The sequence below is a fragment of the Gymnogyps californianus genome, chromosome 7 (assembly GCF_018139145.2).
Source record: "Gymnogyps californianus isolate 813 chromosome 7, ASM1813914v2, whole genome shotgun sequence".
In the NCBI taxonomy this organism is placed as follows: Eukaryota; Metazoa; Chordata; class Aves; order Accipitriformes; family Cathartidae; genus Gymnogyps; species Gymnogyps californianus.
Window position 1 is genome coordinate 38,669,806 of NC_059477.1, and position 17,050 is coordinate 38,686,855.

Genomic DNA, 17,050 nt, shown 5'->3' on the forward strand with positions numbered 1-17,050 from the left:
CCGGCCTGCGGCGGGCCAGAGCTGGCAGCCCACCGCCAGCTCGCTGCCCCTGACAGCCATCAGGGAACCATCGGGAAACCTGGCTGTTAACGTTACTGCGTATTGCTTGTTTACCTGTGCAGCTTCTTCCATCGCTGCTTGTTTCATATCCATCGCCACAGTAACACCTGGTGCCATTCCTGGTAATGGCACATTTGTATTGGCAGTTCATCTGTTGGCATTTGGGTAGCAATTCTGTAAATAACATTAGTTAGAGCAAAATGTTACTAAATATTTTTATTATTCCTAAATTGCAAACTTCAGAAACTTTTATATATATGTAAGTGCATTTCTCAGGAAGGAAACACCACCAGCATTTATGTTAGCTGTTTTTGGAAATATACTTATGACACATAATATATTGCAAAATGCTTGCTTTGAAAATTGCATTTCAGCAAGTTAATAAATAGAAATCAGCACTTTATTTCTACCAAAAGTTGCTCACAAGTTTATTATCGAGGTGTACTGTTGCTCTGCTTCATGGCAATCAATGGGAATACATTCTGGCTCAATAATTTAACATTGGATGCGCAATGCTGGATAAACAGTGCACATTATATACATCATTACTACTGAAGTCCATCATAGAATCTATTGCTTAAATACATACCATCAGCACAAGGCATGATGCTAACAACCAGAAGAAATATGGTAGAAATATACACTATAATGTTTTTCAACATGAAACAGCATGAAAACAAACAAAAAACCCTCAAACACTTCTCAGCCCCAAGCTGTATGACGCGTATCAATAATTTTGCTGATCAAAAAAATAGTATTTTAATGAACAACATTTTTCCCTGCAGGAAAATAAGAAAAGGATTGAGGAAAACAGCTTAAGGAGTTGATCTGAAGATATTTTTCAAACTTATATGCAGATGTATCAGAAAACAACCTGCAAATGGACAGAGAAAGGTTCTCTTACAGGGTTGGCTTTAAGTAACTGGGTATGTCCTAATGAAAAAGAGAAATCTGTATTTTAATATGCGGGCAGTTTTAATCCGTCTGATCATTATTCATCAAGTTCTACTCAGGGGTAGAATGAAAAAGAATATGAAGAAGAGTCTGCATCAGCATCTGAGCCCTGGGGCTTCAATTCTGGAACGTCTGCCGGTGTCAAAATAAAGCTGAAATTTTGGGAGCAAAGTGGATGTGGCTGGCACCCAAAGTTACTACTTCCTATAATGTAACTATTCTAAACCCAAAGAGGTTTCATACAATTATCTCAGGGCACTCCCTAGAATTCTGTAATCCACACAATCTACAGACTGACTAGAGGCTGATAAACCATCCACCGTCCAAATCTGCCCATTTTCCAAATGCTTTGTGGGTTATTTCTCTGCCTTTTGTGCCCTTGTGAATAGGAAGATAATGCATTTTTTGGCCGCAGCTTGCTTTGTTGGTTTCTTGTCCCTAGTCCAGTCCTTAAATCTATTACACCTTTCCAAGACCAAGTCCCACGCAGAATGCAAACCAGGAAACTTCCCTAAAGGTAACTTGAAATGGGACTGCATGCCGAGGTGTGGAGCTGGAACCGAGGCTGATTAGGTGGTATCTGTTTATTTAATATTTCTATCTGAACAAAATCGACATATACGTTTCATTTTCTAAGCAAACATGGATCAACCATCCTTTACAACCTATAATTTTCTTCCTCAAATATTTGTCTGACGCTATACAGCCAAGAGCTTTTACCGGATGATAACTATTTGACTCACAGACGGGACCTGGCTTGTTTGTACTCTTTCCATAATGGATGCAGACAGCCAGCAGCTTAAACCAGAACGGTAGGACCTGCACACAGCCAGTAAAGGCTGCTGGAGAACAGCAACAATAAATTGGCAAGTGAGATCCATTATGGGAAAATTAATAAAACCAGTCTCCCTGCTCATATTTTTCACAAAAACTGTTGCATTTCATTGATTTTAAATGACTGCAGTATCACGTGGGTGGCTTTTAACAACAAACGGTTGCATTTTCCTTACAGTAAGTATAACTGAAGTGCTGTGGATAGACCATTTCTGCCAAAAATATTTCTTGTCACACATCTCAACCTTCATTCTTTCCGCACTTTTTTATTTTTCACGCTGTCTCTCACAACTTCATTGGTGTCCTCATCCCATCTGCTATGCTTTTAGAAAGGGCTTCTCTGAGGAGGGATTCTACTTATACCTCCTTCTCTTATGCAAGTCCTTACATTCACTTTATTGTGAATACTGTCTGATACTATTGGTCAATCAATGAATTCATTTCAAATTTGTTTTCTCAAAAGACATGTTTCACGGTAATGGTTTCTGACAGTTAAAACTGGACCAGTGAGAAAAACAAAGTATCTTCTCTCATTTTAGCCAGCTAGGAAAAGCAGCAAGCTATCACTTGCCTCAAGTTTTACACTAAAACTACTTTTACCTGGAGGGTAACGGCAGCCAGCTGGGAATTCTTCAAACACACCAGACTTTCCCACAAATCCATTTAAGAAGCACTGTTGACCGCCATATGTTTCTGACTTCAAACTAACATTTCCCCTCCACTAAATTATTCATCAGATTATTACAACAGTAATTTGCCTCCATTCACAGCTCCACTGAAGAGCTTTCTTATTGCCTGTGTGAGAGACACCTTCGTGCCCCAGAACATTTTTGCTCTATTGCTGATCTGCTAAACCTGCCAGGGGAATCCACAAGCGGAAAAGCAAAAAAATACAACAATAACGTCAAGGGTAAGCAAATATATCTTCTGTTTTACTAGTTCTTTTCTTTTCTTCATTTTAAGTAACTGATCCTGAAAACCTTTGGAAGAAAATGCAGTTTGCTTGCTTCTGGAAACGTCTGAAGTATTGAAGGACGCGCTATGGAAGACAGCGTATACGTTTATGGTTTGGTTAGATTTGTAACAGGCTTCTTGGGAAGAGGTGAGGAGGCAAAGAAAAATCATGAAGCAGTGAACACTGATATTTTTAATGCTCCAGATAGCAAATTTAAAGAGATAAAAGCCAGGGACCCTCACTTCTTGTTCTCTCCTACCTTGCTTTCGGATCAGAGTAAAATTCTGCACCCACTTTGGTCTCCCTTTCTCAATGTGAATTGGTTTACAAAGTACCTAGGCAGTGAAGAATGAGTATCACTGAGCTTTCCCCTTTTATCACAGCTACAGAAACCTCTGAATTTGTCAAAGCATGGTATTTCTGCTGCAAGATTTAAAGGAAGAAGCTGCACTGAGGGAAAGCAACAGGAGAGAGCTTTATAGCTCGCAAGGAGACCCACAATTCAAGACCTGGAGCTGCAGAGCAAGCCGTGAGATTTGCAGAAATACAGGGTAGCAGAAGTAGTTGTGAGTGCCTTTGGGATGATCTATTTTCTCCATGCCCAGGGAGTACTGACAATTCATCCAGCTCTGATTTAGGTCATTTTGTTCAGTGTTTTCTTTCTTCCACAGGAGACATGAAGGACAGGATTTTTTTCTTCCCTACATCCCCATGAGCAAGCCTCTCTAAAGTTGTGCTCCAGGTCTACCAAAAAAGCCACCCCGCTTTCTCAAAGACACGCATGTCAATCTCACGCTTCCTGACTTCCATATTCCTCTAACTCCCAGGTATCTAGTCCCACAGGAGAGTAGTCAGTCAGGTAAAGATGCTGCTGATCTCATCTCCCCTAATGCGATATACCTTTGACAATGACTCAGGAGCTGTAAGCTTCTTGGACAAACTGCTCCCACAGGACTTGACAGTAATAAAATCCTGGCTTCATTTATTCCTTCTGTGTTCAAGGAAATACACTACTTATCATAGCTCATGCAGGATGAATGCTATAAGGAACTATCATCTCTTGAATGGCTTTTTAATGAAAGGATTAACCAATTGATCTGACCATCCTTTTTGTCAGTTCCTCCTGAGCTGACATGAGGTTCACAATAGGTTCACACCAGGTTCTCGAGCTCAGATGTTTTGGCTGTTTCTATTAACGAGAGCAGTTCAGCTTGCAGTTTCTTAATACTGGAAACTTTTTTGGCTCTCGGGGATTGTCAAGCAGTAAAGTGGATTCATGAAGATACCTCAGTTAGCTTTGGCTTTCCTGCGAGGATGAAAGAGGACTAGATTCACACCCAGCGAAATGCAGCATTTAGATGCCATTATTTTTGAGCCACTTGGATGATAATAAGGCCTTTTGCCTGTAGTGGGTTCCAAATTATGTTTCATAAGTACATCTGTAATATATAAATCCTGTACTGCTCTTTTTGTAATGACAATATATGCTGGAGAGCACAGACAACTTTACAGTACTTTGTAAATTAAAATTTACTGATTACATAATGTTGATAATCATCAATGATACAAAGCTGGAGTAAATAAAAGAAAATGGCTGAAGTTTACTAGTTTGAAGTGCAAGATAATATGCCTAGGGAATAATAGTGGAGCTTCTGCTGTCAGTTCGGGACTTCACAATGTGAAACAACAAAGGAACTTTGTCAAATAGTTCATCAGAGAATGACTATGAGCTACCAGTGCAATGTTGCCTGGGAAAAAGGGAAACGCATCACTGAGAGCACTGGGATAAGTATTTCCCATAGAGAAAGTGTTGGTACCAAGGCCCAGGATGCTCGTGAGTCCTTTTCTTCCAGGAGGCAGCTGTTCGTGGCTGTGCCCACCCCGATGGATATTGTCCTGGTTTTGGCTGGAATAGAGTTAATTTTCTTCTTAGTAGCTGGTACAGTGCTGTGGTTTGGATTTAGTGGGAGAATACTGTTGATAACACGCTGATGATTTAATTGTTGCTAAGTAGCGCTTATCCTAAGTTAAGGACTTTTCAGTTTCCCATGCTCTGCCAGCAAGCAGGTGGGCAAGGAGCTGGGAGGGAGCAGAGCCAGGACAGCTGACCCCAACTAGCCAAAGCGATATTCCATACCATAGAACGCCATGCTCAGTATATAAACTGGGGGGAGTTGGCCGGGAGGGGTGGATCGCTGCTGGGGCATCGGTCAGCGGGTGGTGAGCAATTGCATTGTGCATCACTTGTCTTTTCTTGGGTGTTATTTCTCTCTCTTTTTTTTTTGTTATATCCCTTTTCATTACAATTATTATCATATTTTTATTATTGTTATTGTTATTATTATATTTTATTTTACTCCAGTTATTAAATTGGTCTTATCTCAACCCATGAGTTTTACTTTTTTCCCCGATTCTCCTCCCCCTCCCACTGGGAAGGGGGAGGAGCGAGCAGCTGCGTGGTGCTGAGTTGCTGGCTGGGGTTAAACTACAACAGGTATCTGGAGGATGAACTCAGATTTGAGCAGGATCAGAGAATGGCCTCAGGGATTAGCAGGGGAATGGAGAGCTGCAATCTGAGGAGAGACTGCAAGTTTTTGTGTTGATTAGTGCCAGGAGATGAAAACGAAGAGGAATTATGACTGCTGTCTATGAATATATCAGAGGATCAACAGCGGGGAAAGAGACAATTTAAACTAAAGGGCTATTGGCAGAAATACAAATGGGTATAAATTGCCCATTAATAAATTCTGGCTGAAAATGAGAAGGTTCTTAGCTATTACCGTAATCAGGTTCTGGAACTCCTCTTTGAATGGGAACAGCAGGGACAGAAAATAAATAAATGCTTTTGACATGGATCATGATAGATTCATGAAAGACAGCATATGGAAAGGCCCCTGAAATACCAGAAACTGCGTTTGTGACCCAGGAGGTTCCTTCTACTACTATATTCCTCAAGCAACGCACTAGCTTATGCTAAAACATCATTTTTCATTATGGAACTAAGATGAATCCTTTTTTCCTTGTCTCTGGAACATACCCAAAGGAAAACTTAGGGGAGATTGTTACTGAACTACTCTTCTAATTGTACCCCATACATATTATTTTCTCTCTTAAATATTCCTATTCTTTTTGGCAGCTTTGTGTTTCATGAATTTACTTGATCTTATCACTGTGTTATTCATTCAGTTTTTGTGATTCAATATTCATACACTGATGTCTAGACCATTCTTATCACACATATGCTGTAAGCCTTATTTTTCTTTTCTAGTTCATTTTCTGAGCTTTTGAAGTTCAATTCTTTTACAGATCAGACTCTTTAATGTAATCTACCCTAAGTTTTTCGTTTGTTTGTTATTGTTGATGTTATATACGTAATATAAAGCTCTACGGTTTGCTTCTCCGGCAGAAAAGGGTAGCTTGATTGATAGAATTCAATTGCTGGACTGAAATAACGCAGCATATTTTTATCTAACATTTGTTGGTCATTTTATTAGTTTTGACTATCGTACCATAAAAAAAATAAATGACAAAAATGTAATGAACTTTGTCACACACCTCAGCCCATAACTCTGTTATGGTAGATATACCACTGAAAAAGAGATATGGAAATCAGCGATCAGATTGATAACCTTATAGTCCCGCTATGGGTGACCTCAGGCAAAGTTCAGCAGAGAAGCAGAAGTAGTGAAATTTCAAAAAAATGCAATATATGGCAGATGTGCCACATTACACTCAAATCAGGGGGAGAGAAGGGGAACAACACCTTAGGCTAGAAAAAAGATTTCTGTTTGCCCTTAGACAAGTGCTTAGATGAACACGTCCTCCTCCTATTTTGTGTTTCCCATGGCCAGCCCAGGTCAAGCTGCAGCCTCTGCATCCGGGCACCATCCGAGTCACTGCTGCTTCCCGACTCAAGGTCAGGAGCCTTGGGAAAACATAGGACTAAAGTTGTTTTTTACTAGTTCCTAAAATAAACCATCCATTCAGAAAAATCAGCTAAAATTTAGATGCGTTAAAGACTGAGACATTTACAGTTAGGGTCTGCAAGCCAGCCTCCAGCTGCCTAGCCCCAGAGATCTGTTAGGCAGTACGGGATTTCTGTATAATGCACAGACAGGGCAACAATAACCCAGAATGACAACTGAAAAACCCTGCATCCTGAACGGCCTATAGCAAGTTAAAGCAAATTGTAAGTCCTGGGTATAACTGCAATCCTTTTCCTTCATAGAGCTTAGATGGCTAAGCCTGGACTGCTGTGAGGTAACTCCATTTGCTTAAACTCCAGAGTGCAGCATCTTTTCCTAAGGCTAGAGTGTTACAGTAATATTTCTAGGACATAAGAAGAGAAATGATGCTTGAGAATGGTGCTTTGTCCTGGGTACCAGGCTGCTCCTGAACTTGCCATAAAATAGTTACTGGATAAAACATAGTAACAGATTGCTGTATTTCCACCCTTTGCCATTACTATAATCATCAGGCAACGAGTCACACTCCAATGTGCATTCTCTGAGCCCACAAAACTCCCTTTTTCCTAACAGTATTGATTCAACACAAGAACACCTTACATTGCATAAGACGTAGTGACTGGTGCATCCTATGGGGGAACGGTTGATGGGGTGTGAGGTGTGAATACCCCTGAGGCTGAAGGCACAGCCGGGTAATCCTGGGTCCCACCTCCTCAGCAAGTGCTATAAGGACAATGCTGCCATGTAAAAGCTGAGCATCAGCTTTTGTCGTATTAGTTATCATTTATAAGAAAAAGTTGTCTTAACTATATTGTATCAGAGCTCATCCCCATCAGTAGGTGACTCCACATTAGGAAACCTTGGTCCATAACACCAAGTGATACAGAAAGTTTTACTTGAAACAGGGAAGGTGTGTGCTCGACGTAAGCATTTCTCAGCATGCCGGCACACGGATTGTGCTTCATAAATTCCACCTGATGTATCTCAACCCTCTATTGGATCTCTCTACACATCACTGTCATTGTGTTGGCAATCAGTTGCTGAACAACTTAATATATTATTTTAAATAGACACTACAATGTATTTTTCTCTTTTACGATTACAAGAAAATTACACATCTTGTTTAATGCACTTGCCAGTCTGCTCAAAACCAGAAGTGTCTTACTGTGATTATTGTTCAGTGAAAATGGGCACATCTTGCTGAGAAAGTTCAGGCTAGTTGTGAGTAACAGGATATTATTTAAAAAAAACAGATTTCTTTTTTTTTTTTGTCATTTCCAACATAATGAAGTCAGAAAGAAGAAGGAATGTTGGAGGAAGAGCAAAGCTTAAACAAGCAAATCAAATCTCCCAAATCCATACCCCAGTCAGCACTCCTTTTCAGATGTGAGTATATCCATCTTCAAAATATTACCTAACAGTATCTCCCTACCATGTTCACGGATAAATTTATTTTTCAAGGATGTACTATTGAAATTTCTTCCTGCCTAAATCTTGACCTACAATATTTGGCTGAGCTTCAAATCAATTTGTTTTATGTGGTGTTCTTCAACCATAGCATCACAAAACACTTTAAAAGATGAGATCAGCAGGTAGTAGGCATGTAGTAAAATATTAGCTTCACCAGTGGAAATGGCTCATTATTTTGACCTTTTGCTGTTTTAGTTATACCTTGGCTGCCATACACAAGCATAAGCATAAGCTATAGAGAAGTTCACATGGGAAAATTTAAACTGGGTAAGTGACTTCATGACTAAAGAGAAGAGAGTAATTTATCTGGTTATTAACCTGGATACAAGATAGAGATTTAAAAGAACAGATATCCTTCATATGAGAAGAATACACGTTTAGTTAAGTTTATATAAATCAGTTTACAGTTTCAGGTATTTTCACAGTATTAAATACATACTGAAGCAGGTTCACTGAGCTACAGAGAATCATCATTAAATTAAGTGTGTCTAATGAGATATGAAGCCTGACAATACTGAACATGTTCATTAATAATTCAGAAATGAAAGTAGTGACTAATAAAGTTTGTGAATGGTGACAAAGACTGGCAGAATGGATGAACTACAGAGAGGACCAGCAGTCAACAAGAGCAGACTACCCGGGCTTCTTAGTAGTCTGGACAGCATTTACAGAGTTAGCTCATGATTTCTCAGCCTTATAAGTAAATTGCATTTCAGTGCCTGAGGAATGCTTGGAGAGAAAAAATGTAACTTGGTCGCAGGAGCAGAGCAGGCCTTGGTAAGAAAAAAGTTCAGTAATGTTTTGGGGAGGTAAAGGATGTTAGGAAGCCTCTCAAGGGCAGCTTTGGAAGTCTAACTATGGTTGAGGAGACTGTGCCTGATGAGGCAGGTCCCCTCTCCTGGGTTGTCCCTTCACTAAGACTTGTCCTTTATTATTCACATTCCAGAGGTATGAACCCTTTCCCCTCCCACTAAAAAGTCTTTCTGGCATTTCCGTCTAAGCATAAGAAAACACTTTTTCACTGCAAGGGTGGTTGAACACTGGAACAGGTTGCCCAGAGAGGTTGTGGAGCCTCCATCCTTGGAGATACTCAAAACCCGACTGGACATGGTGCTGGGCAACTTGATTAAGGTGACCCTGCTTTCAGCAGAGGGTTCGTCAGCTAGATGGTCTCCAGAGGTCCCTGCCAACCTCAGGGAATCTGTGGACCCTACAGGCTGTCCCTTCCTTGCAAAGACCTGCTACCATCACTTCATCCTGCAGCAGCCTGAAACGTACAACAGGGAAGGGGCACAATTAAATACCATCTGCAGAGGGCAGGTGGCAATGGGAAGAGAATAAGGTCAAGATGGAGAGCTGGGGAAGAGCTTTCTCCTCCTCTCCCTTCTCCTGCAGGCGAGATGCTGGTGGGAAGGCAGCTTGGGCAGTGATTGCTCCCCGTGGAAGCTGCTATCGCCTCTCTCTCCCACGTCTCTTCTAACCCCTAACTTCCCTCCAGCAGTGACAGCTGCACAGAGCTGGCAGGACACAGGAGGCTGTTCATCCTTGCACAGTAAATCTCCATTTCTTCAGGCAAAGCATACAGCATGTCACCTTCGAGACTTCTGCACTAGTCAGCTATCTACTTAGGCAATAAATAGAGCCAGCTCTTGTATCCTAATTCAACAAAAAGCAAAGTCACAGGCTAGGGAATAGGAAATGCATGCTATATTCACCAAATGAAGAAAAAAAGGGATTGAAATTTCATAACTGACAGGCACACAAATGTAAACACCCATATGATGCTGTTGTACGCTATCGTACAAGTGCTGTTGTAAGACTCTGTACAGTTAACCTTTGGATGTGAAAAGTAGCAAGCGATTGTGGAGGAGAAATAACACACTGACAGGACTGATATGGCATACTCGTATAGCCCTTGCATTGGTTATTTTTTAAAACTGAAAGCAATTGGAAAATCTCGACATCTTAATGGGCTGTACAAGTGCTCCTCATGTGCTTTGGTGTGAGGTCAACCAAATTAAGTTAGAGAGACTTCTGTCTGAAAAAGTAAAGCTATAAATTTTGGAAGAGGTAATACATAAGCTTCCTCTCTGATGAAACAACATCTTCCACTTCAGCTTCTTAAATCTCACTTACTTTGACCATCAAGTATTTCAATGACCTTGTTCACTCTCATATTTATATACTCAGCCTTGTTTCACATTCTGATGATGATATTTTTTAATGTGCTCAAACACGCTGCTGTTGAATCTTTGCAACATTCATTTTTTAATAATGCTTTATACCTTTGGCTTTTTTGTTTGTAAAAATATATATGTTATGTGCACACATACCTACATGTCAGTAACTTCAAACATTTACTGAATGGATTTTAAGAAGTCATCTCAGAAGTATTGATTTTAAGCATTTTTTAAATACAACAATCTCCAACTAAAAACTACTGAGTGAGTCTCAGAGTGCTCTGGAAACATTAATTAATAATTGAAGCCCCACAGTATTCAGTTGTAATAGTTATCCACTACATGATTAGTGTAAATTCATCAGTGATGCACACTCCTATATACAATTCCACTTAGCTCCTCTAGCCACCGGATAACAATGACTTCTAAGTGGATGAAGTGTGACTGTTACTGTAGTTTTATACATTTTCCAGCTCTATTTAATGGGAAGCCAGCTCACAGTATGTCATCATCACTGTTCAATGTCTCTCTTAAAACACTCTCTTGTAGATGACTGAAACATCTAACTTCCTCATGCAGATCTTCTCATTCAAAACCAATTGTATTAAAGTCCATCTACATGAAGCAATACAAAGTTCACATGAATTTGTTGTATAGCATCATATAACATATGAATTAAGAAAAATCTCTTTTGTTAAAATGTGCTTCAGTACCAAAATCATATTACATATCTTAACACTTTTTATAGTCCAGAAAGCAATTCTGATGAGTTTCCTATAAACTTAAGGGAAATAGTTATGTTTTGAAATATTATAGATTAAGAAGCCACAGAATAGAATGAAAATCTTTTTATTAAGGCTCTAAACTAAAACTTTCTAACATCTCATCAATGAAGACTCATGACTGACACAGTTGTTGCCAAATTAATGTCTGTTGCCATTTTACACTAATCAGAGTTTTATCATAAAATAGACCAGAACATGACTCTGAAGGTTTATAGCTGATGTTTTAATTACAATGAAATTATGGGGGGCCTCCCATGCCAGTAACCTTTCTCCCTGCTTTGTGAACCCAAAGCAGCAGCTACACAGCAACACCTCCACACGTCTCAGAAAGAAGTGACCTCTGCGCTAGCTCTGAACAACTTGGTGTAAGGAGCAGCACTTGCACTGGTCCAAGACTGATTTAGATCCAGTGATCAAGGGAAGACACTAGAAAGCAGGAAACACTCTCCTATACTTAAATAACAGCAACTGATACTACGTGCTACATCACAGGCCCAGACCATCACAAGAGTTCTCAGTTAACCAACCTCAGTCAATTTGCTTGTACGAAATGCTTCAGCTGAAATTGTTAATACTGCAATTTTCAGCACTGCTATCTATATCTAATGAAATCAATAGGAAGTGTTTCTTTTAGTCCTAGTGGCTGCTAGGCTTGGACCTTACACCATCTCTACAGGCATTAACATTTCAACCACTCAGCAAGTTCAAAGAAAGTTATATTTTTTTATGGTTTCTACAACTTGGGAGCTCCATATGAGGTCACTGTAAGTCACCCGAATCATTTTAGGTTTCGATTGGCTCACCTTTGCCCACATTACAGAAACAACATCATTAACGGTCATGAATGCCTATTAATACCCCCCAAATCAGGCAAAGTTAATTGCCTGATAATCCTCAGCATCTTTTCAGCCTTTCAGCCACCACTGATCACTTTTTGATCACCTGTGGTGAGATGCAGGCACACAGTGGTACACTAGTTCATATATTATTTTACAGGGACACAATTTACAAAAGCGTAATCTATACGGATAACAATGATGTGTCTTCAAGACCGTGTTATACATTTATGCTGTGGGGCACTTCATTTGCTTGTTCCGCTGGGTACTCAGCTTAAGAAAAAAGATTAAATATCCATTAAGCAATACACTTTAAGAAGAATTACTTTTCCTATTATCTAACTCCAGTGTACTGGCTTCAGTGAAACCGACCTAGTTTCACTAGCAAATAAACTTTGTGGAAATGAGATGTCCTGCAAGTCAGTAGCATAAGTTAGAAAAAATCTCAGCATAGTTGTTTTTCAAAGATAATTCAGAAATGCAAAAAATACCACTGTTCAGGATTGATAATATCCTGGGTTATTCTGCGTACATGTACCTTTGAACAGTGGAGCCCAAGAGCTCTGGGATCAGGTATGACAAACATATGTCCAGTTCACATTTCATTATGCACTAAATCCATCTGGACAAGAGGAGATATTCTGCTCCCGGCTCCTACATCTCTGTTCTGTCTTCACATTAAATTGCTGCTTAGTCTTTCATTATATTATGAATCAGAATAAAAATATTTTAAAATATCAAGCCTCTATTAAAAATAAAATCAGTGAGTCTGAGAATAAAAAATAACATCAGTGAGTCTGAGAATAAAAAATAAAATCAGTGAGTCTGAGAACACAGACTGCTGTGAAATGGTGGTATTTACAAGCACTCCCTCTCACTAAGAGTCCCACATTTGGGAGAAGGTGCATGCAAGGAGTAGAGGGCTATTAGCTGGCACGTTAATTCACTACTGCAAGAAAATGGGATGGCAGTGTTGCCAGACTCACTCTTACATGAGCAAAGCAGGATCCATTGGGCACAAGCTTTAACAATGTTGGGAGTATTGTGCATGGTCACTCGTGCTCTGTGGAGTGTAGGAACTGTCACGTGTAGAAGCCCCTAGGCAATCTGACACCGTAAAGCAAGGAATTTGTGTGTTTTCATATATTGATATATGCCAAGTGTCCAGTCCAATGGCTCAGTAAGTTCAGTTGATAATCTCTATTGTGCCTTAAGCAGATACAGCCTGGCAGTTGCAATGCCGTGCTCCCCTTACGTGGCACACCAAGATGTCTTGGTCCTCTTCTGGAATGACAGTGTGCAGAGAGAAATGACAAGTTTAGCCTCTGTCTTTGTTCTGTTGCCTCAGCTAGTGCTGCAGATATAATGGTGCAATAGAGCTGGGAAGGGTGTGGGAGTTTTAAAACATTCCAGAGAGGCCAAAAGATTATTACTTTTCTTTTCCTGACACTGAAAAAAAAAAAAAGCTAGCATCTTTATTTACTTTGCTCAGTTCTCAGTTATGTGGAAAAACATAATTAAATCATTTTGAAATCATAAAAGACACCTATAATAGCTTTTTCCAACGTCCAATTTCATGCCTCTTCATGGAAGTAGTACCTCAGAAATTGCTTCTCTTCATGAATACAACTTCACTTGACAGATAAAATCCTCAAAAAATTGCCAAGCAGAAACCTCAGGCTCACGAGGCAGTGCCTTCCTGGAAACTCAGCCAAGGACTTGGAATCAATTACATAAAGGGATTGAATAACAACAGATCCCAGAGAACCAAACGAGCGATTCAGTAACTGAACTTTTTTTAAGTGCACAACTAAACCCAGTGAAGGGTAAGAGAAAGGACTTTAAGCTAGAAGAGAATTAAAAACTGGTAGCAAGGAAAAATTATGCTGGAGAAATAAAACTCTTATTCAATTGTTACTTTTTTTCCTGGGAGACAGACATATATACTTCTGAACTGTGGCAGGGGCTAGAATAAGGGATACATTTTTTCACAAGCAGCATTTACAGTGTCTGCCAGCTAAAGAGGCTGAACGTTTAAATTTTTCTCTGCAGCAAGAAGGATTGGATTGCGAGATGGCTTCTGGAGTGTGTTTGCTCCATTGGAGGTGCACATTTCATGACAAATTCCACTTAGAGTTGTATATTGCTGCTGGTGTCTGGAAAGACTCACAATTGCCAATTCTCAAAATACTGTTGCGAGTGGTTTTCTTAACAGCTCACTTAGCGGAGTGTTAGCGTGCATAAATGCAGACATTCAGAGAAGCTAGAAAATATGAACCTTCAAATCCCAAAGCCTAGAAAATCACTGTGATTCAAACTTACTCTCCTGATGTCTGGGAAGAGACGCACAATTGTATGTTTGGTGATTTGTTATCATCTCACCTTGCATCCAGCTAGGATTGTTTAGTGCTAACTGTTCTGGAAGAACTAAATATACTTAGAGCACCAGCTGAAAACATGATCAGGAATAACACTGTAAAGTATGGTAACATTTGCTGCCATTTTACCATGACTCATCTTTCCTCATTGCTTTTCTTATATTTTACCCAACTAATGAGACTTTAGCCTTTGGCAATGTGTAATTGATTCAGTGTTGCTGAGGTTGAAAGCAACAGAAGCATAAGAATTGTTTTTCATTCATTGCTTCATTTAGTTGTCAGTCAGTCATCTACCCAGTGCAGCAGCTCCACTGCTCAAAACTGTGCATCATTATTGCCCATTGTGCTGGTTTTGGCTGGGACAGAGTTAATTCTCTTCATAGCAGCTAGTATGGGGCTGTGTTTTGGATTTGTGCTGGAAACAGTGTTGGTAATGCAGAGATGTTTTTGTTATTGCTGAGCAGTGCTTACACAGGGTCAAGGCCTTTTCTGCTTCTCACCCCACCCCACCAGCGAGGAGGCTGGGGGTGCACAAGGAGTTGGGAGGGGACACAGCCGGGACAGCTGACCCCAGCTGACCAAAGGGATATTCCATACCATAGGACATCATGCTCAGCATATAAAGCTGGGGGAAGGAGAAGGAAGGGGGGACGTTCAGAGTGATGGCGTTTGTCTTCCCAAGTAACCGTTACGTGTGATGGAGCCCTGCTTTCCTGGAGATGGCTGAACACCCACCTGCCGATGGGAAGTGGTGAATGAATTCCTTGTTCTGCTTTGCTTGCGTGCACGGCTTTTGCTTTACCTATTAAACTGTCTTTATCTCAGCCCACGAGTTTTCTCACTTTTACCCTTCCGATTCTCTCCCCCATCTCACTGGCAGGGAGAGAGCAAGCGGCTGTGTGGTGCTTAGCTGCCAGCTGGGGTTAAACCATGACACCCATACATGCTATTGTCATAGGCACAAATAATACATCGGAAAACTTAATTTTGGACCACTTGGTAGATAAGGAATTGGCTGGATGGTCACACTCAAAGAGTTGTGGCCAACGACTTGATGTCCAAGTGGAGACCAGTGACGAATGGTGTTCCTCAGAGGTTGGTATTGGGACTGGTGCTGTTTAACATCTTTGTCAGCGACATTGACAGTGGGATTGAGTGCACCCTCGGCAAGTTTGCTGACGACACCAAGCTGTGTGGTGCGGTCGACACGCTGGAGGGAAGGGATGCCATCCAGAGGGACCTTGACAGGCTTGAGAGGTGGGCCCGTGCGAACCTCATGAAGTTCAACAAGGCCAAGTGCAAGGTCCTGCACATGGATCTGGGCAATCCCAAGCACAAAGACAGGCTGGGCAATGAGTGGATTGAGAGCAGCCCTGAGGAGAAGGACTTGGGGGTGTTGGTTGACGAGAAGCTCAACATGACCCGGCAATGTGCGCTTGCAGCCCAGAAAGCCAACCATATCCTGGGCTGCATCAAAAGAAGTGTGACCAGCAGGTCAAGGGAGATGATTCTCCCCCTCTACTCCGCTCTCATGAGACCCCACCTGGAGTACTGCGTTCAGCTCTGGGGTCCCCAGCCCCAGGACACAGACCTGTTGGAGTGAGTCCAGAGGAGGGCCACGAAGTTGATGAGAGGGCTGGAGCACCTCTCCTATGAAGACAGGCTGAGGGAGTTGGGGTTGTTCAGCCTGGAGAAGAGAAGGCTGCGGGGAGACCTTACAGCAGCCTTCCAGTGCTTAAAGGGGCCTACCAGAAAGCTGGAGAGGGACTTTTTACAAGGGCATGTAGTGATAGGACAAGGGGTAATGGCTTTAAACTGAAAGAGGGTAGATTTAGATGAGATGTAAGGAAGAAGTTCTTCACTGTGAGGGTGGTGAGGCACTGGCACAGGTTGCCCAGAGAAGTTGTGGCTGCCCCCTCCCTGGAAGTGTTCAAGGCCAGGCTGGATGGGGCTTTGAGCAACCTGGTCTAGTGGAAGGTGTCCCTGCCCATGGCAGGGGGGTTGGAACTAGATGATCTTTAAGGTCCCTTCCAAACCAAACCATTCTATGATTCTATGATTTTATGAATTTTTACTAAATATATTTTCCATAGGACAACGACATGTGTTATTTTTCATTGTGAATTCCCCAGCTGTTGTTTCAGGACTTTTTTTTAAAGCACTTCAAGCCTCTACAGCCCAAAATAAAACCCTTCCCTTAGCCCATCCTATAAATCAAACAACTGGTAAGTGGCATACTCCAGTGATGAATCTTTTCAGCCATGTGTAGTTTTTATGGTTAGGTAACGGTTATATTTCTGTGTAGCTGTATGTACCTCTGCAAGTACAGGAAAATAAAAATGCAGTTTTTCACAGGAGGTGTCATTGACACATTTTATTAGTGGGGATAGTGTAAATAAATGTCATCCTCGTATCCTGCCCCTTTAGCTTCGTTCTCCAGGGTATAAGCAGAAAAGGCTGATAAATAAGTTAATAAAACATGATGTAAAAATTCTCAATGCCAATTTCAGCATGCCAGAGCCTGAGATTCTTAGAGGCACAGCTGCAAAGGATAATACCGAAAATGAGCAACTCAGGTGACGTGCTTTAGAGGTTAAACTGTACTACAAAGATCAGCCCTATTTCTAGCTACC

The 17,050-nt window shown here is 41.0% G+C and overlaps 1 protein-coding gene across 1 annotated transcript in view; it reads right to left on the minus strand.

The window, feature by feature from the left end:
• LRP1B (LDL receptor related protein 1B) overlaps positions 1-17,050 on the minus strand; it is a 749,866-nt gene that overhangs the window by 376,219 nt on the left and 356,597 nt on the right. The window contains exon 4 of the mRNA XM_050899978.1: positions 115-234. Coding sequence (XP_050755935.1) covers positions 115-234 — 120 coding nt within the window. The remainder of the gene's footprint in view (positions 1-114; positions 235-17,050) is intronic.